Source organism: Drosophila pseudoobscura, chromosome X, assembly GCF_009870125.1.
Source record: "Drosophila pseudoobscura strain MV-25-SWS-2005 chromosome X, UCI_Dpse_MV25, whole genome shotgun sequence".
NCBI lineage: Eukaryota > Metazoa > Arthropoda > Insecta > Diptera > Drosophilidae > Drosophila > Drosophila pseudoobscura.
The window spans coordinates 40,217,924-40,237,411 of record NC_046683.1 but is presented as its reverse complement, the minus strand read 5'-3'; the positions used below and the strand labels follow the sequence as shown (position 1 = coordinate 40,237,411).

The 19,488-nt window shown below is 47.4% G+C and overlaps 2 protein-coding genes across 3 annotated transcripts; one reads left to right on the top strand and one right to left on the bottom strand.

The window, feature by feature from the left end:
* The first annotated feature begins 428 nt into the window (after window positions 1-428).
* Window positions 429-11,431, top strand: LOC4815576 (mucin-5AC). The gene is made up of 3 exons (XM_001355418.4): window positions 429-897; window positions 6,968-7,226; window positions 7,283-11,431. The coding sequence occupies exons 2-3, from the start codon at window positions 6,985-6,987 to the stop codon at window positions 11,037-11,039; spliced, it is 3,999 nt and encodes a 1,332-aa protein (XP_001355454.3). The 5' UTR covers window positions 429-897; window positions 6,968-6,984; the 3' UTR covers window positions 11,040-11,431.
* Window positions 11,432-12,055: 624 nt separating this feature from the next.
* On the bottom strand, window positions 12,056-17,823 carry LOC6902090 (golgin subfamily A member 6C-like). 2 transcript variants are annotated; one of them, XM_033384358.1, is made up of 4 exons: window positions 17,679-17,823; window positions 17,526-17,603; window positions 14,025-14,104; window positions 12,056-13,965 (listed from the first exon to the last, which is right to left on the bottom strand). In XM_033384358.1, the coding sequence occupies exon 4, from the start codon at window positions 13,941-13,943 to the stop codon at window positions 12,177-12,179; it is 1,767 nt and encodes a 588-aa protein (XP_033240249.1). In that variant the 5' UTR covers window positions 13,944-13,965; window positions 14,025-14,104; window positions 17,526-17,603; window positions 17,679-17,823; the 3' UTR covers window positions 12,056-12,176. The 2 variants fall into 2 exon arrangements, with proteins under 2 accessions (XP_033240249.1, XP_002133621.2); XM_002133585.3 differs by lacking the exons at window positions 17,526-17,603; window positions 17,679-17,823 and having other exon boundaries at window positions 14,025-14,192.
* Window positions 17,824-19,488: the final 1,665 nt, after the last annotated feature.

Below are 19,488 nucleotides of genomic sequence, written 5' to 3'. Positions count from 1 at the left end.
GGGGAAAGGCGACGATGATGCTGCTTGCCGCTGCTGACCAAAGTGAAATGTCTGGAGTGAAGATGGACCCAAAACCTGTCCACAGAATGCTGTTCACCTTCCCCCTCTCAGCATCGGAGAGCCGATCGTGGTCGGATCCGATCGCAGTGTACTTGGTCAAGGTAAGCGAGGCACTTAAGCTATGAATCGAATCTGCGGCTGATGACAGGTCACGCCTCGGGGGCAATAGACAACGATTCGGATGCAGACTTTGGCACAGAATCGAAATGAATCGAATGGAATCCCTCCCAGTGGCAGCTTCTAGAGAGGCACTGCTGCTGCTGCTGCTGCTGCTGCTGCTGCTGCTGCTGCTGCTGTTGCTACCGCTCTCTTTTCCAGCCGCACTTCAAAGTTGACGACGCAACCGCAGAGGCAGCCGCAGCGGCAGCCGCAGCGGCAGCTCTGGCTTCAGTACAACTCGAGCGCTCATTGAAAATGGTCTGCAGGCCGCGCATGCGCCAAGCCCCGATACCGATTCCGAAACCGATTCGAAACATAAACAAAAACATAAACCGAAACCACAGTCGCAGTCGCAGCCAAAATAAAAATACAAATCAAAATCAAACCGAAAATCAACTCAAAGCCCGAGGCCCAGCTCCAGTCGCGTGCTCGTATTTTGCTGCCATTTAATTTTTGGTTTTTTTGGTTTCATTATATATAGTTTTTGTTGTTGTGTGTGAATTTTGTGTGTGTGCACCGCCTCGAAAAGTTGTGAAAAAAGAGAGCAATTCGATTCGATTTTGGATTGAATTTCGATTATATATTGGATCGGAGCGGCAGAGGAGCGGCAGAGCGGAGTGGAAGCCGATCGATCGAACGGCAGAGGAGAGCATCGGACAAGCACCGAATATTGAAAATGTAATTGGAAAATGCTGGCCAGTAGGAGGGGGTCTGGCAGGTGGGAGGGGGGAGGGGGGAGGACGGGGTGTGACAGGTTCAGGTTCCCCCTGGCAGCTGCAGGTTGTATTGTGGGGAAACCGGGAAAGTGGATGGCAAAACAAAACAAAAGACTGCAGCAACGAACTTGATTCAATTGTCGTGCCGCGTGTCGGTCGCAGTGTGGCACTGTGGGACGGTGAATGGAGCCACTGAAACGACCTTGACACAAGGGCAACCACAGATTACAGATTTTTCAAATGGGCGTGGAAACGGTAGGGATGAAAGTACTGAGGAAGTGATATTGATATGATAATAGGCGTTCAAGTGCTGTGGAAATTATATTGATAAGGAACTATTTATTCTCCATTGATTGACTTTGAAGATATATTTATTAAGTATCTTCACCGTAAACGCTATCCCTGGTGGAAAATCATTGAGTAAAGAAGGCCATTCTCGGATCAAAATAAGAATTGTGACATCCCCAAAAAGTGGTGTTCAAGAATTCGGGACTCTTTGGGATTATTTACGCTTTTAAGGAATCCCTTTATTCTTATTCTGTCTTGTTCTCAGAGAGAGAAAGAGAGAGGAAGCGCATCACCTCTCTTCCACGCCTCCTCTATCCTAGTGAGATCTCGTACTCTTTCAAAAGTTAAACAGCGACTCTTTGCAGGCGAAAGGAGTATGATTGTTTCTCTTAAAATATTTATTAAAACGTAGTATAATCTATCTGAGAACTCAAAAAAACTATGGCTCTGCTCTATCCCAGTGAGACGCGAACTCGTTTGGGGGCAGGAAGGAGTTTAAAATTTCCACATTTTTGAAGGGGAATGAAGTGCTCAAATCTCCTGAAATATCTATGAAAATGTTGTCCCATCTATCTGGGAACGAAAACAAATTGTTCTCTTTAGTTCTCTTTAGTGCCCAAATACAAGAGCAGAAACCACTATCAAAAACTACTTCTATAACAGCGACTGGCAGTGAAACAATCCGCCGGAATATCAAAAACAATTATCCAACGAATGCAACAACAATTCCAGCGACACTCTTCACATTTAGGGCCAGCAAACCAAAAGGCCAGAAACTAAATGAAACAAAAAGCCATTTGGAAAATTAAGCAAAAGTGAACGCATGTAAAGTGTTTTAATATTTATTATTATAATTATTTCTGGCTGAGGCTCTCTTTCTGTGGATGCGAATGTGTTATACGTTATACGTTGGGTGAAAGTGTCCGTAAAAAGGGAAACAACAGGCCACAAAAGCCGAAACCCACTTGACAAAAAGACCACAAACAAAGCGACAAACGAAACGAAAGAGGGCCAACAAATAAATACTCGTAATAAAAATAAACAATAATTAGGGGGGGCATCTGCCAAGGCAAGAAAAAGTGTTGCCAATAAAGAGATCCAAATACAGATCCAAATATCCCATAAAAATACATCAGCCCGACCAAAAACAAAACCAAATCCAGTTGGCCAAGTTAGCGGCAGCAACTGCTACTGGGACTGGGACCGGCAATGGGACCGGCACTGGCACTGGCACTGGCACTGGGACTGGGACTGAGACTGCGACTGGTGGTAGCAGCTGCCTGGTCTGGCTTTTCCTGGCCGCCCAAAACAACATTCACTTGTCATATGCATTTAAGAGCTGGCTTAAATAGAATTTACCACCAACGGCAGCAGCAGCAGCAGCAGCAGCAGCAGCAGCAGCAGCACCAGCACCACCACCACCACCACCACCAGAGAGACACTCGACACTGGAGCTGGCCAAAAACCCAGTCTGGTGGCCTGTAAAACAAGGAAAATTACCACAAAAACCACACAAAGCCACAGGCATCAGGCATTCAGCTTTAGTTTAAGCCACACAGCTTCAGCTTCAGCTTCAGCTTTAGCTTCAGCTTTAGCTGCGAGTAAAAGTGGTGCGATGATGAGGCCACAACTCAGACTCCGACTACGACTCCAATTCCAGCTTCAACCCGCTTTGTGGGCTGACTGACGAATTTGTGGCTTGATTTGTCGCCGTCCGTCTGACTAATTGGCCAAAGTGAGAGCCAAGCCGCGCCGAGCCGCGCCGCCCCGAGGCGCTTTCTCGACTCGCCAAATCCGGAAATGGTGTGGTGGAAGATGAGACACGACAAACGACACCGACAGACAGGTGACCTTCAGATTCGGTGAAAGAGGGAGTGCCAGAGGCTCTGTTGACCCAATTCTGTGATCTCACACCTCCATGGCCCATGCGTGGCCACTGTTTCCAAGAATCATAGGTACATATACCGTTCTCTTTGTGATGTCCGATGCCTGAATGACCTTTCTGTTGGCCAACAAGTCTCTGCTCATTGCTCTCATGGCTCTTAGGCCCCAACTAATGCACTAATGAAGTGGCTGCTTCGGCCTAAACAATTGCCTTTTGTTTTTATTGTGTGTGTCCCCCTTTTCTGCGCTGCCTTTTTTATTGTAAATTGCCCAGCAATCACCCAGAAACGAGGGAGAGGCAGTACAGTAGATGCGGTAGATGCCGGAGATTCAGGGTTAAAGTCATTCAAGTCAAGGGCCTGCGACCAAATTAGGGGTGCACTTGTTGCTTTAGACCGTGTTTTTGTCTTATAATTTTGCTGAATTTCACATGATCTATGGATATGCCAAAGTTTAATGGCACTCGGGCATTTTGCAGAGCTCGGGGTCGGGGTGACGTCAAGAAACGAAGATGATGGCAGTGGGTAGTGGGCAATGGATTACTTGATTACTTGGTGGAATTTGAACTTTGTGGTCCCACGAAAGTCACAACATTCATCTAGCCTAGAAGTCGACCGCTGATAGACATTTTGGAATGGTTTCTGAAGTGGTGGGGATTGTACTTTGATATCTTTGCGTGTAAGATTTCGCAAAAACTTGTACGTTTCTGTCAGCTTCTGTCAAAGTTTAACGACCAGAAGTCGTGTAACATTAGTCAGTGGGCAACAACAAAATTATACAACATTTTCTACATTTCCGATTCCAACTATGAGATCAAGGCCTTTAACATCTGGATATCTGAGTGGAGTCTGTCGGAGCTTCCGCATGAGCACACGTACAATGTGGTGTATACGCATGGGGTGTTCAAAATTCAAGATTTATAAATAATGAAAATAAGGAAAATAATACAAATGCTGCAAATGAGTGAAGAGAAATGCCGTCAATTAGTCGTGGAAATGTCCCACTACCACTCCCACTGCCACTCGTCTGGGGACTAGGTTATTGAGTGTGTAATCTAATGTTAATAATCGTTTGGAATTACTTAACACAAATGTAATTGTTGCCCCACAAGACACACAAGCACACACGAATGTAACATTATGTTTAATGCGCTCCAGTGACGTCGTCGTCATCATCATCATCATCATCATCATCATCGTCGTAGTCATAGTCTTGCCTGTGGTCTTGTCTTGGATTGGATTGGGAATGCACTCACTCACAAAAGATTGACTCACATTTCGTGCGTTGTTTTGAATTTGCTGCCTGCCTGCCTGCCTGCCTGCCCTGCTGCAATGGCAGCAAATTATTTGCGTTTTGATTATGGGTATGGCACGAGTACGAGTACGGGGCTTCTCTATAGACAGTCGTGCACACGGCGCCGGCGCCGAGCCACGCTGTTGGATTATGAAATTTAAATGCATTTTTCCTCCCTTAAGCGAAATACGCAAAGCGGAATTGTCGTCATGCTCTTGGGGGGCATGATAAATAAATATTACAAATAATTATATTACATTTTAAATATATTAAGGGAGACTACAAAATTATTACCGAGAAAATCATCTACTACTCAATGGTTTTTCATGGTTAGGATTTACATATATGTTATCAATTGGTTCCCATTATCATCTCTTCATTATTCAACTTTGAGTTTTATGGATAATTATTAGTGCAAATAATTCTTATCACCAAAGAATATTCTTAGAACATAAAATAAATTTGTATGGTGTAATTTTTTTTTAAATAAATCTTTTAATGATGAATATTGATATACGGAACAGTTTTGGCCTATGGAAGATACATATTTTATAGCCTGGTTTAATGGTCTCAAAAGGAATGAGGCTTTGTTGGTCGATTGTAGTTTTTATGACTACTGTTTGGGCAAGGAAAGTGTATGTACTTATGTATATCCAAACGAATGTTCAACGAGTTGCAGAATCAGAAAGATCGATTCCGATTGGATAATTGGTATAGGTTGAATAAGCAGAACTAGTTGAAGAGCTCTTCTGATGTTTGGCTCTTTGAACACCTGGCTTTCGTCCTTTTCGGGAGAGTATCGAAGTGTCGAGGCACGCGTTCCAAATGATTTTTTTTAAAGGTATCTTATTTTGCATTCGTTAAGTAGCTTTGATTCCAAACAAAAAGAACATAACAGAATACATTAGAATAAATAGAATTTTGTATTAAGAATGCTACTGATCCACAGCCTATTGCAGGGGTTTTGTAAAAAGTACAGTACTCTGATTATTAGTAGGATGACTGATGATTTGCACGATTATGGATAAAATATAAATGGTAGCTTTGGTTCTTGTAAGAAATGTAATACGAGTTTCAGTCTTCAAAAAGGTGATCTGATTTGATCTGATGTGATGTGATCTCTCTCTTTGTCTCTGTCTCTGTACCGTCAGATGTCATCTGACGGCATTCCAGCTCGAGATACTTCGAGATGCCTGCATATCCACTAGAGCACTAGAGACTGGCAATTCCAATTCCAATACCATTTAAAAGACCGCGAGTTGCAGTTTACTGCTCCACTCAGAATGCCCGGCACGTAGCTGTCGAATGGGTTTTCCAGTTCATTTCAGTTCAGTTAAAGAGCTGGAGAGTCGCATAGCTTGGCCATAAACTGGTCACCCCCCCCTGCTCCAACTCCCGGCACACGTTTCGACCAGATTATCTAACAGTTCATTTCGCTAACGGCTTCTCGCTTGCTGCTGCTGTTGATGGCTAACGTCTTCGTCATCGCTTTCTACGGCACTCTCATTAAATTTATGATTTAACTACGGCAATTAAGTGAAAATTAAACGCTTCGATGGCCACGATAGATGGAGTACTCACTCCCAGCGCTCCTCAATCGTACGCCCCATTCCCTTTCCTTAAATGAGGAAAAATCTATAATAAAGTGGGATAGATCCCCGCCACAGCCTGTGGCCCAAACAACATTTCCATTCCCATATCTATCTCTGCCTCCTGTCTCTTGCATCACTCGTTCATCCTGTTGAGGATCTCTCTTTACGGTCGGCAATCGGTGACGTTGCCGCTTGCATAATCCCCAATCTTGGAGCATCGAAAAATCATAACAAATGATGGTAATTCCCACCTTCTCTCTCTCCATTCCCCCCCACTTAGTGCTCTTCAAGCAAATGTTTCTCGGATTTTTTACGAGTAGCGTCGTTCGTTTTGTGTCTTGTCTTGTTTTTTTTTTTCTGTTGGTACAATAAATTTTGTACACTTGTCCGCATGTTTGTCTGTCTGTCTTTTGACGAGAAATTTGTCATGCATTTCATTTGATTTCTTTCACGTTTTCAAGTTATTATTTCGCCTCTCGGCCATTTCTCTCGGCTTCCACCTATTTTTTTATTTTTCCTGGGCGGAAATTTTTCGTACTACTCCGTTGATCTTTTATACACAAATGTATACATTTATTTGTATGATGAATGGATGAATGGATGAATGGATGTATGGATGGATGGATGTTGAGGGAGCCACTCAACTGGAAGTGGTTTCGAGTGAAATGAGAGTTGGGGCTGGGCCAGAGAAGCGGGAGATCAAATAGAAACCTACTTATGGGCGGAAACAAGCGAGTACTTCGGCTATCATATGGCCAAAATAAGGGCTTAAATAAAATATCCCTGGGAGGGAAATTGTACTTCATGTATGCCCCACGATGCCCCCCGTAGTTTTGCGGCACGTGCGCCTCCATTCTGTATGTTTTCATGCAGGCAATCCATGGGTTGTCCGTGGGATGTTCTCGGATGATGCTGAACCCCCAGATAGATAGTTCTCAAAAATCGTATCATTTGCTTTCTTCTCCTTTCGCCTAGATCTCCGGGGCGGCATCATGCAACAAGGTCCGGGCTCCTTCGAGTGCTTCCTGGCACTGAGTCTACTGCTGCAGCTGGGAAGCCTGGGTGTCAGGGCTTTGCCGACCATTCAGGGCAGCACCGCCAATGCCAACAAGGGCACGAACTATCTGCAGCAACAGCTGGACAAGAGCTTCTTTCAGCCGCCAGAGATCGAGCAGACGATCGATGAAGTGCAAAAGATACTGGCCAACGATCCGGCCCTGCCACGACTGACGCGGTAAGTAAATGCGTGGTAATTTCCGGCCCTACGTGACGCTTACCCTCTAATCCCAGCGGCGAAATCGAGGAGCTGTACGAGAAGGTGACGCGCGAGGAGTACGAGAAGAGCATCGAAGCGGGCGACATGAGCCGGGCGGACAGCATGCGGGCCCTGATGCTCGTGCTGCCCTTCAACACGGACAACAACACCGAGGAGAATCTGCAAGAGCTGTACACCCGACCACCAGTCACGAGGGTTATCGATGCGTACACCCCCCCGGATCCCATTAAGTTCCTCACACCCGACCCGAATGCCGTGCCCCGGAGTACGGTGCCTGGCGGCAATCCCCGTGTGGCTGCCACCACCTACAAGCCGGCCTATGCCGGAGCACTCCTCTATCCCCATTCCCAGATAAAACTGCAGCAGCAGCAGCAGCAGCAGCAGCAGCAGCAGCAGTTCCGGCCTATGCCCTCGGCCACCACCTATCATCCTCCTGCGCCACCTCCGGTGATGTACCAGGACTTCCAGCCTGTAATCTCCACTCCTTCATCTCTAGCGGCCCCTGGTCCGTCCGGGTCGCAGCGTTTCAGCTCCCATTACAGCGCCAAGAATGCACAATTCCTGCGCAAGCGGAAGCCCACATCCAGCACGGTCAAGCCCGTGGCGGACATTCTCGAGAGCCTGGGCATTGTGTCCGGGTCCGGCCACCATGCGGAAGGCGATTCGACCCACAAGCGGTACGCCATGGATGACTACTATCCGTCGGAGAGTGCCCCACAGCCGGCGGTGGTGGCGGTGGCGGATCTGCGTGGCCTCCAGGGTGCCCGCATCCGGCCGGATGCCTACTCCAACTTCAAGCCCCTGAACATCGGCGAAGAGCTGCGAGTGAAGCCCGAGGTTGAGGGCTACCTCACGCGCTTCGGGATTGTGAAGAAGGCACCCAAGTCCCTGAAGAAGAGTGCCCCGCCAACGGAGGAGCCAGCGGGCGCCCATACGGAACTCTCGACGGCGACGGCACGTCTGCCGCCGCAGAGCAATGCAGAGCTGGCGAAACTGCTGGAGAATCTGCAGGAGTTGGAGCGGCTACAGTCGCAGCCCAAAAGGAAACAGGCTTCGACAACCACCAAACCGAGCACCTCAACCACTGCCAGCACCACCACGACGACGACGACGACGACAACGACACCTGCGCCAGTGCAGCTCATCACCCATGGGGAGCCACTGCTCATTGAGGCGAAGAAGCCAAGAAGACGCATCGATCCCAACATTGACATCAACTTTGCCAATGCAGGCAACCACCAGGCAACGGGCAGCCGCTCAGACGAGCTTTCGAAGCTGCTGCAGAATCTCCAGGAGCTGGAGAAGCTCAAGATCAATCCGGAGAACGTCCTGAAGGCAACCAATTCCAATCCGGGTGTCCAGACCCTCAGTAACCGTTTCTCTTCGACCACCAGCACCACCAGCACAACGCCTCCTCCTCCACCTCCTCCGCCACGGACTACACCAGCTAGCGATGCTCGCGATCTGCAGCTGATCTTGCGGCAGCTCCAACAGCTGGAGAGGATGAGAGCACCAGCGACCAGCACCACCGTGAAGCCTATACCCCTCGATCTGGGTCTGGGTCTGGGCTTGGGCCTCAGTCAGGCCAATTCCCTGGGCGCCGCAGATCTTCTCCAGCTGCAGCGCCTCCTCAGCGACGACAGGGAGCTGGAGAAACTCTACGAGCAGGCAAGAAGCACAAAAAGAAAGCAGCCAAAGAGCACCACCACCAGTACCAGTACCAGCACCAGCACCACGAGCACAAGCACGACAAGCACCACCACGACACCGCGCACCACCAAGACAGCATCAGTGGACCATGCCCAGTTCGAGGCGCTAATCACGAGGGTCCAGCAGCTGGAGCGACTGCAGCAGCCAAAGCCAACGACCCCGAACTTTCTCACCCGGAACGTGGCCGGATCAGAGGCCATTGCAGGAGAAGGAAACAGATCCGGAGGCCTTGGCCTGGCAAGCAACGACTTTGCTCAAATCCAGCAGCTCTCACCCACATCGACGACTCCGTTTGGCCAGGTAGAGATCTCCACAGCCGCCTCCACATCCAAACAGCGACCGCTGAGCCATTTCGAGAGGAGCAACGGACTGCTGCAGGAAGTGCAGCCGCAGGACTACGTGCAGCTGCAGAAGCTGCTCAGCAAGGTCCAGGAGCTAGAGCGAGTGCAGCTCCAGACGGACCACCAACCGTCGCCTCCACAGCTTGCCACCGCCGCCTCTGTGCGCACTCCGAACGTGAAGAGTCTGAATGGGGCCCACATCGTGTATGCCCAGTCCGTGGCGGAGATGGAGCCAGAGCCGGAGCTGAAGCTGGATCTGCCAGTGTACCAGAAGCCTGCAGCCAGCGCTCAGCAGAGCTCCAGCGAGGAGCTGCGCGAGTTGGCCATGTCACAGCCGGCTCATCCGCAAAAAGGATCATCCTCCACCGACCAGGCCTTTGGCCAGCAATTCCAGCAGTTCTTTGGCAGTCTGGAGGATACGGGCGAGCGACAGAGCTACCACCACATGCAGCCCATCTACAAGACGCCCACGGCAACGCCCACGGCAACGCCCACGGCAACACCCACATCTCTGCCGGTGACTCCTTCAGCGCCACGCTTTGTGCCGGCCAGGAGACCCAATCCCACGACACCCGGCCCAAGACAGGCCGATCTCGAGGAGCTGCAGAAGCTGCTGTACAATACCCAGCAGCTCCAGAAGCTGGGCGTGTCCCTGCCCCATGAGCTCTCCCAGCAGCTCGAGAGCCAGCTGCAGTCGACGACGACCTCAACCACGACCACGACCACGACACCAGCACCACTGCAGACGGTAGACTCCTCCTCGCCGGCGGTCTTCTCGCTGACCACCATCAAGCCGGCGTCACCGCGACCACGACGACCAGCCACGCACACGACGGAAAGCAGCGTGGAGCTGCCCGTGTTCAGTGCCACCAAGATCATAGAGGCAGCCATCAAGCGAGCGGCCAACCGGATCGGTGTGTCCACAGAGCAGCCCCTGCCCCTGGGAATGGGAATGGGGCAGGGATTCCGACGACGCAGCGACGATGAGGATGCGGCGGCCGAAGATCTGGACATGGAGGATGGTGGACGGGAGGGTGTCCTCGATGGCGATCTCATGGCCGAGTTCAGTGAACTCAACTATCAGCTGGCAAAGCCGGAGCAAGAGTCACAGCCGGAGAAGAGAGAGACGGCGAACCTCAGCGAGCTGCAGCGTTTGATTAGCAATCTCCAGGAGCTGCAGCAGCTCAACGTGAGTCTGGATCGGGTGCAGCCACAACCACAGGCACAGCCACAGTCTCAGGATGCCGTCTATCTGCAGTCGCTGCAGGATGGCCACAGCAACGAAACCTTCAAGTCGAGGCGTCAGAGCGAAGCCAACACCACCACAGAGAAAGCAGAGACCACCACCCAAGCCCCCACACGGATCAGCCTGAGTCTGGGACTGGACGACGGAGACATGGACACAGGATCCACCATAGAATCATCATCATCATCATCATCATCGTCGCCATCGCCATCGCCATCGCCATCTCCCTCCGATTCGAACAACTCTACGGAGGAGTCACGCAATGGTTCGCTCGATGATCTAGCGGACTCCTTTGGGCCGGATCCAGTCACCGAGGATCCGCCGCCTGCAAAGAAAAAGAACGGCTTCTACTTCCTGGCGGACTGGAACTCCTTCCTCGAGGTCGGTGACGGCGATGATCAAGTGGTGGTGCGCCTGAGTCCCAAGATCGGCGATCCGCGACTCTTCCTGCCCGTCAAGATCCCTTCCTCCTAGATACTTACACCAGACAAAAATATAAATATGTGTACATATGTTTCCCCTCTGTCCCGTCCCCCTGCCAAGGGGGTATCCAAACTATCGTAATCGTAATCGTAATCGTTATCGTATCCGTATCCGTATGTGTGTGTATTTATTGTAGTCACTGTTCTTTCTCTGCTCCTCCGCCGGAATCAGGATCCGGATCGGGATCGAGTGGTGGTGTTTTCCAGGGATCCAGATCCCGTAGTCATAAGTGTGGCATAGGCTGTAAGAGTCAGTCATCCGGTGTCAAGGAACCAACATAAAGAGTCGTCGTGGTTTTATGATACAAGTACTATGTATATCTATATGTATTGTATTGTAACTAGAATTTTTGAATAAAAGATTTATTGATAAAGTTAAGAGAACCCACAGATACACACGAACTGGTATAAAATATGTTTAACTAAAATGGGGTAACCTACAATGCAAGCTTCCTTTCTCCCCCTATAGGGACACCAATAAGCCACAAGACCACAGTAGTCTCTACCAATTTTCTATTGGAATCGATGGGAGTCCAATTCCCGACAGGGAAACCAGTGCCTCCTCCAATTCCAATCGGTTCAAAAACCTATGTTACCATCGAAGAAGTTGTTATTTAATTGAGACAGCCTCCATTTTACCATCAAAGGTTTTCCCCCACAAGGCTCGCTTGACCTGGCATCTCCATTTGCACCACCAACTGCAGCAGAAGGCCTCGGACGACAATAGTGCTCTCAAGGGCATTCAGGATGAATAGGAGCACCACTCAGCCACGCTGCACCGAATGGTTGTTCTGCAACTGTATTAACTGCTGTACAATAAAATGGCGGTTGCACAATTTAACCAGGAAAAGAGCTCAATTTATTGCAATTCAATATGTATATGCACCCACCATCAAGTTTAATTTTGAAAAACTGTGTGAATACAAAATAGTACAATTGTGAATTTGAATGATACATTGCTGGTATAGTGTGGTGTCCGGGTAAATAGATGTCCCCGTTCATAAATCGTAAAAAATATAACAATAGTACATGTATAGACAAACTCTAGTTGTGTATATGTATTGTATGTAGTGTAGTGTATAGTGGATGTACTGTACTGTAGGTTACATTATTGCTGATAAGTTTCGAGTTAATTTTCATCGTCTGATGAACGACAGCTTCCAGTCGATGGCCTGGCCTCCATCGACTGCATAGGATGCATCTGGGTCACCCAGTAGTCGGTGGCCAAGTCACAGAATGTCTTGAACACATCTTCTAGCACCTCCTCAGGGTCCATCTTCAGGTGGTTCCGTCCTAGAATCTGGGACATCGAGATGTTGCTGCTGGAGCTGCTGGGACTGGTGTTGGCGGTGCGGGTTATTTTGGACAGCTTATCCACATGACGGACCATCTTCATGAGCAGGGAGTGCAGTTTTTGGTTCTTTCCATGCTCGTGGTCAGCACCAGCACCAGCACCAGCACCAGCCCCATCGCCCTCGCCATCCCCCTGCCGTGAGCATTCTGAACAGCTGTGGACCTGTCTTTTGGCCAGTTCAAGTTTAAAGCTTTCCCTCAGCTTCTTGAAGCAATCGCGTGTATTTGTGGCATCCGCACGTAACTTTGCGTTCAGAGATTCGAGTAGCTCTATGGCCTTCTTTTGCACAACCATCCGCTTTTCAAGTTCAGAGTTCTCATCGAGGGCTATTTTGAGTCCCTTTGAATGGAGGTCCAAGCGGTTCAACATTAATTTCATGTGACCTACTTTGTCTTGTAACTTTTCGTTCGTGGAACGAACTTTCTCAAGAGTTTTATTTTTCTCGAGGAGCTCTCCTTGGAGTTTACGACAGAATTCCTTGACTTTCTCATTCCCCGCCGATTTGTCTTTGTAAAAGACAGTCTTGTAGATCTCTATTTCCTTTAAAAGCTTCTCATTGGCAGTGGCCAGGCTCTTGAAATTTGATTGCACCTCTGTGAGTTCCTGCTGCAGTTCTTTGTTCTTTTGCACTTCCTCGGAGTTCTCGTCAAAGTACTGGTTCTTGTAGAACTTCAGTTCCACTTGAAGCTTTTCATTTTCAGCGCTCAGATTCTGCATTTCTTCGGTCGCACCGATGGCTTTCTCCTCTAAGTCTTCGTTGTACTTTCCCAAGTCCTGAATAACAGTTTGATTATGGTGGAGCTCGGTTTTAAGAGCGGCACAAAGTAATTTGTATTTCCGATTGGGGCCGCCGGACGCTCTCTCTCCCTCTCCCTCTCCCAGACTCTTGTAGAAGTCTACCTCTTCGACGAGCTTTTCTTTTTCATCGGCCAGGCTCTGGCACATCTCTTGGGCCTGCTGCAATTCGCTTCGGAGGACGGCACAAACTCCGTTGTGCTCCTGCATCTGTTCAGAGCGCTGTTCGTAAAACTTCTGCCTGGCACGTTCCAATTCCCCCATAAAATGTTGACTTTCAGCTGCCAAGTTGCGGCAGGTGGTGCTCACACTCTCCAGACTCTTTCTACAATTCTCTAGCTCTTGGCGCAGATCGCTGTTCATCTTCTTCTCGTTCGACAGAATCTGTTTTTCTTTTTTGGCCGCATTACTTTTCAACTTGACCACATTGTTCAGATGTATATAACGTTCGACAATTTCATCGAGGAATCCAGTCGGATCCTTTTTAAAGTGTTCCACAAAGTTCCAATGCCTCAAGTCCATCGAATTCATATCGTCTGAATTATCCGAATCTGTTTCATTATCCTGCATGCAATACCCTGAAGCGCTCCCATCTGATATAGATGAAGATGATGCATGCACCGCGTTGGTTGATTGCGATGAGCCGGACCCAGATCCAACCGATCCTGTACCCTGTTTCGAGAGCATGTGTTTTGATTCGCACGACTCACAGCTGTACATGTAGCCGCCATTCTCCTCCGAATCCATGATTGTATAACTTTTAGTAGATCTGTTGGGTGTTAAGCTATACTATAGACCTCTGAGAAACCCCCACCAATGCAATCTCACCTCACTGTGTCACTGTATCAGTGCCTAGTTCGTAAACGCAAGGCAGTTATCATTCCTTGAGGCGGCCAAGCAAGGGTTGGCTAGAAAAAGAATTATTATTTAAACTATGATTTTGAGCTCGAATAAATTTCCATTTGAACTAAAGTTGTAAAGTGGTTGCTTATGTTTAGTTTGAAGCCAAAATCAATGATAACTTTACTTAAAACATTCAAATATACAAAATACATTTTAAATTCCAGCGCTGCCACCTGGTCAAACCCCTGCCCCACCGAGTATTTCCCTTAAATTAAGATAGCTTCTTATGTCTTATTAAATTCTTATTAACAGGTTTGATCACTGTGTTGTCGATAGCTAAAATCTCTCCTTGACATTTTTAACTTTTGCGCCCTTTTCTTAGGTGCTATCGATGTTTTCGATAAGTCAAAAGGCAAACATCGTTTAACATCGGGCAACACTAATTTTTAAAATATACTTTGAATTCGTCAGTATATTTTCGGTATATTTTGTAAGCGAAAAGCTATATTTTAATATATATCTGAGAGTCAGACCGTATATGTTTTATCGATAATTCCGCGGTCACACTGGTTGGAAAGTAAACGGCAGGGTGACCGTTTACGGTATTTTTAATACTTTTCGATATTTTTTGAGGTCAAAATTGAACCGACGGTATATTTACGGTATATCGGTATACAATGGTATATTTTGCCAGTTTAATCAATCTCTAAAGAAATCCAATAAAAGCAAGTATTTAGAGTAACCCAGTTAAGTAGAAAAATTATTCATGAATCGTATAAAATTATGTGGGCATGGCAAAATGTTCTATATAGTTTGTAGTATTCGACGGAAGATCAAAGAGGAATATGATACATTTTCGGTATTTTTTAGAGTGAGACCGTAGATTTGATTGGGACTTGCTCTCTTTTCTTTGGGACTTACTCTCCATTTTTTGATGGGATATCCTCTCTTCGTGGAGGGATTTTTCCTCGCCACAATGTCCCTTTTCAGCTCAACAATGTTTCTAAATTCTACACTCATTTTATGCTGCTGGCAACATTAATTTGTATGGGCCAGACTCATGTGCCGTGAAATCGTGCAGCATTGTTCCACAACATTGTGCGGATTGAGCAACATTTTGCATACCCTGGGAAGTGGATATTATAGAACTGAGAGAATGTTTGTCATCTAATGATGAAGGCCAAACTATTCAGTTTCTGCTTCAAAGGTATTTAAACGATATTTTCAAGATTTTAGTCTTCTTACAGAAACGAAGAATGGGTATCGGGATTGAGATATATTTACAAGACCCTAATCATATGCATAAATATGTCCAACACACAACAATCATTTCTATATTAATTACGTTTTAAAACAGCTTGGAAAAACAGTTTCTTCATATATATGTATGTACATAACGAAATAGGGTATAGCTGAGCCAAACTCCGGTGGGCGTGACATTTCATACTCACTTACGTTGCCACTGTTTTTTTGTTGACCTTTTTTGTTTAAACCTTGTTCTCTACACTATACAACAAAAGAGGCTACTTAAAAGTAGTCAATCAGGTAGAAAATTGATTCATTAATCGGATAAAATTAGGTGGACATGACTAAATGTTCTATCTAGCTAGTAATATTCGACGGAACATCCAAATTGAGCAATATGCGTTCCAATACTCGACGGAGAACGATTAACCCATTGCAATCCAAGGGGGTATTTAAATTTTCCACCGAAAATAATGAAAATTTAATAATGTTAGCGTAGTTGAGGTGAAAGTTAGCGTGGTTATTTTTAAGTTCAGATGAAAGATGGTATGAATCTACAAGAAGAATTTACAATCGTTAATATATTCCGCCATTTACCTCAAGTAGTTGAACTTTTTAAATGGAGGGGGCTTATGTGGGCTAAGTTCGTGTTCTTATCGATAAGTCCGGGGTCACACTGGTACACGGCCTTGCCGCCCCAATCTGTCTCGGCCCGCGGCCGCAACCCACACACCCCACAGGAAGATGCTTGGTGAACGCGAATCCTCCGTCAAATGAAGCGAGCGGTAGCTGTGCGCGCGTCGATAAACAAATTTAAAAACTACGAAATTCGCTCGAACCTAAAAAAAACTTCGCTTATACGTGGGTTCAAATCCTTAGCCGCGCATCGAAAAGTGCAATAGAAATGACTTTGTGCAATTGTTTAATCTAATAAAAGTGATTTGGCGCGGCCGCTCCAACAACCGTTCAGCAGCGGAGAAAAACGTGAGAGCCAGCTGGCACGGTAACGGGAGTGTCCTGCACTTTTTTTTTGCAAGTGTGTGTGCGTCTCTTTTTGTTTATAGGTGTCCTCCGGTGGATCCTCTCGTTGGCGCTAGCCGCAGCCCCCTCCGTCGGCCAAATTAGGGCGTGTGCTGAAATTTTGTCAAGGAGCCAAAGGAAAGCAACAAAAAAACAAAGAGAGAGAGGAGACCCAACGAAACGAAGAGTACGAGTGCAGTAAGTGTTATTTATTCTGTGTGAAGAGGAGCGGGGCTTAGTGAAACGGTTGAGAAATTGCATATCGTTGTTTTTATTTGTTTGTCCATTTGTATTGCCTTTCCTCCGTTATCTCCACGAAACTCCTGTGTGTCATTGTGTGTTTGTGTGTGAAAAATCAATAAAAATTTCCGAGTGCGTGTGTGTGTGTGTGTGCAGCAGCCAGGGACGCTCGCTCTCTGTAGGCGGTGTTGCTGCTGGCCAAAAATTTGCGTGCTGTGTAGGCCACGGAGGAGAGCGATAGGGATAGAGACTAGACTGGTTCTAAGATAATCTCGCGTGTTTAATTACTTAGCTAGTTTAAAATGTGTGCTAATGAAACTCCCTCCTCATCGCCTCTCGCATCTGCCCTTCTGCTGCTGGCGGCATATTGCCCACCACCACGAAATAAAACCGTCCTACCACTAACGGGAGCGTCCCAGCAGAGCAAGCAGGGCGACGCAGGCAGCGTAGTCCTAATGGCGCCCTGCGGATATTTTTTGTAGATAAAAAGAAAACGAAACAAAAGGAAATGACAGAATTCGCAAAACAAAAAAAAAAAAACAAAAACGGAAAGAGACAGGGAGAGGCCGCGATCCAGCAGATCCGTTGTGTCACGAGTTCTTGCATAACGACCCCTCCCCCGCCATTAATCCCCCTGCCATCATTAATAACCCTTTTAAAACTCTTTTCGGGTAACGCGTTTCTGTACTTCGTTCCGCTCCACCAGGGTTCCCTTTCTGACCACTTTTTGGATGACTCACGTCTAAGCGTGACGCACCCCTCCTACCCAGGTTCTTTCCAGGTCCGTCCCCCCCCATCAAGATTCGCCCCGGGATAAGTGCGTCCTTGACAGGACGGGACGCCGCGAGATATAAATCTGTATAGTGTGGCACTTATCGCTTGAGGGACCGCGGAAAGCAGTTGCCGGGCGGCTGGGCCCGATGACAACATTATTGCAGCAACAACAAGAACAACAACAAATAAAATTAAATTCAAACTTACTCTTCGCCTTATCCTGTTCTAGTCAGTCACCAATAGGCGCGGTGTTCCTTTTAGGGAATGTGTTATCCGCCGCAAGATCTGTTGGGTTGAAATAGGCTATAACTTCTGACCTCAGGGCCAACAACCCCCCCCACCAAAAGCATACAAACTTACCAACTGCAGTAGCCCTTCCTAATTCGGAAAGCCCGTTGTTCTATTTCTTTCTGAAAAAATTATATAATATAATTATTTTTTGTATAGGCTGGCTCTAGGTTTTTCAAGGGCTCTGATAACTGTGAGCACCCGAAAATGATATAAGTTTTAGGCGAAGGGATCTAAGTTTCGATGAAATCACGAAATTTGTCGAATGAACGACACTGAACTTGACATTGAACTCGGATCAGGATTGAATGGCCCGCTCTGTCACGCTCTTCACTCTGCCTTTTGCTCTCTCCTTTCTGCTACTGGTCTTTTGCTTTTGCTTTTGCTTTTACTTGTGGTGTGGTCAGTGTGCGGGGTGCATGAGTGCAAGGTGGGGCCTTTAGTTGAAGTTTATTAGCAATATTTGGAATGCGTCACCTTGCATAAAAATACCTTGCTCTCTTGATCTGTGTGCCAGAGAGTGGTTAAACTACTGTGGGAGCCGCTCTCTCGGATGCTGCGAGTAGGTGTATAGGGTATACAAATTATCATCTACCCGAGACCATCTGCAGTCGATCTTCCCTTCCCTTCCCTTCCGTCTCCATCCTGCTCTTTGCCTGGTTCCTGCTGAGACTGTGGGAACGGGATCCGAGGCGGATTGTCCTCCTACTCGAAAACAAAAACGAATACAAAAGCAACAACAGCCGCGCAGCATGCGGAGGAAGCAGCAGAAGACAAAAGTCGCTGGCCTTTTTGGGGCTGCGCCTGCGCATAAAATTCCTTTGCGTCGCCTGCCGTCGCCTGCCGTCGCTGCTGCCCGAAAGCGGCGCGTGCGTCGCGTTACGCTCTGCTGCCAAAGAGGAGACGAGAGAGAAAAGCAGCAAAGCAGCATCGGAGGCAGAGACAGTGGCAGAGGCGAAGGCGAAGGCTGGAAGGAGGCCGAAGGCAAAATATATGTAACGCATCAGAGTGCGGATATCCCTTACAGGCCGTATGGGGGGCTTGTAATTTTTGTGCTAGCAGTATTGTTTGCACTCTTTTTTCAATGGTAATGCAATAGTTTTTCTGCTTGATGCGGTATGAAGGCACTTGGCTAAAGCTAAAGGGCACTTTTGGGGCACATCAAACTTAATGCCGTTATCTGATACATCCATCGTATTATCTGTGCCTACACATGTACAGACCTTCCCACAGCTGTAATGACGGGTTGCCTAGTGAAACCGAAGCTAAAACATAAACAAGAGTCATCAGAAATTGAATCTCCTTCCCTCCTGCCCGGTGAAGCACGGGCGGGCGCTTGCACTGCCAAATTTGCTGTCCAGGAACTCGAAAAATCTCAGATGAAGATTTACACACATGCACACATATGTATGTATGTACATACATACGTATGTATTTACTATGTGTGATTATGTTCTCGAAATATGCAAAGAACCGTTTGGCTCTACTTTTTTGGGTTCTTCTTTTGTTACGGTTTGGCTCTGTCTCCGTCCCTGTCTCTCGCGCTCTCTTCAAGCAGCCATCGAACCTAATTAGCATTTTCAAACGTCAATTAAACTTCGTTCTACCTCTACCTCTGCCGTTGCCTCTGCCTCTGCCGTTGCCTCTGCCTCTGTCTCTGTCTCTGTCTATGGCTCTGCTCTGCTCATTTCTGCTTCTCCTCTGCCTCTTCTCTATCAAACTGTTAGCTCTGCCTGCTCTTCTGCTCTTCTACTCCTCTGCTCTCTCTCCCTCTCTAACTGTTAAAGTGACCAAGTGACCAAACGGTTATTGTCATCGCTTGTTCTCTCTGTTCCTGTCTCTCCGTCTCTCCCTCTGTTCACTTCCCGCACCCTACGTTATT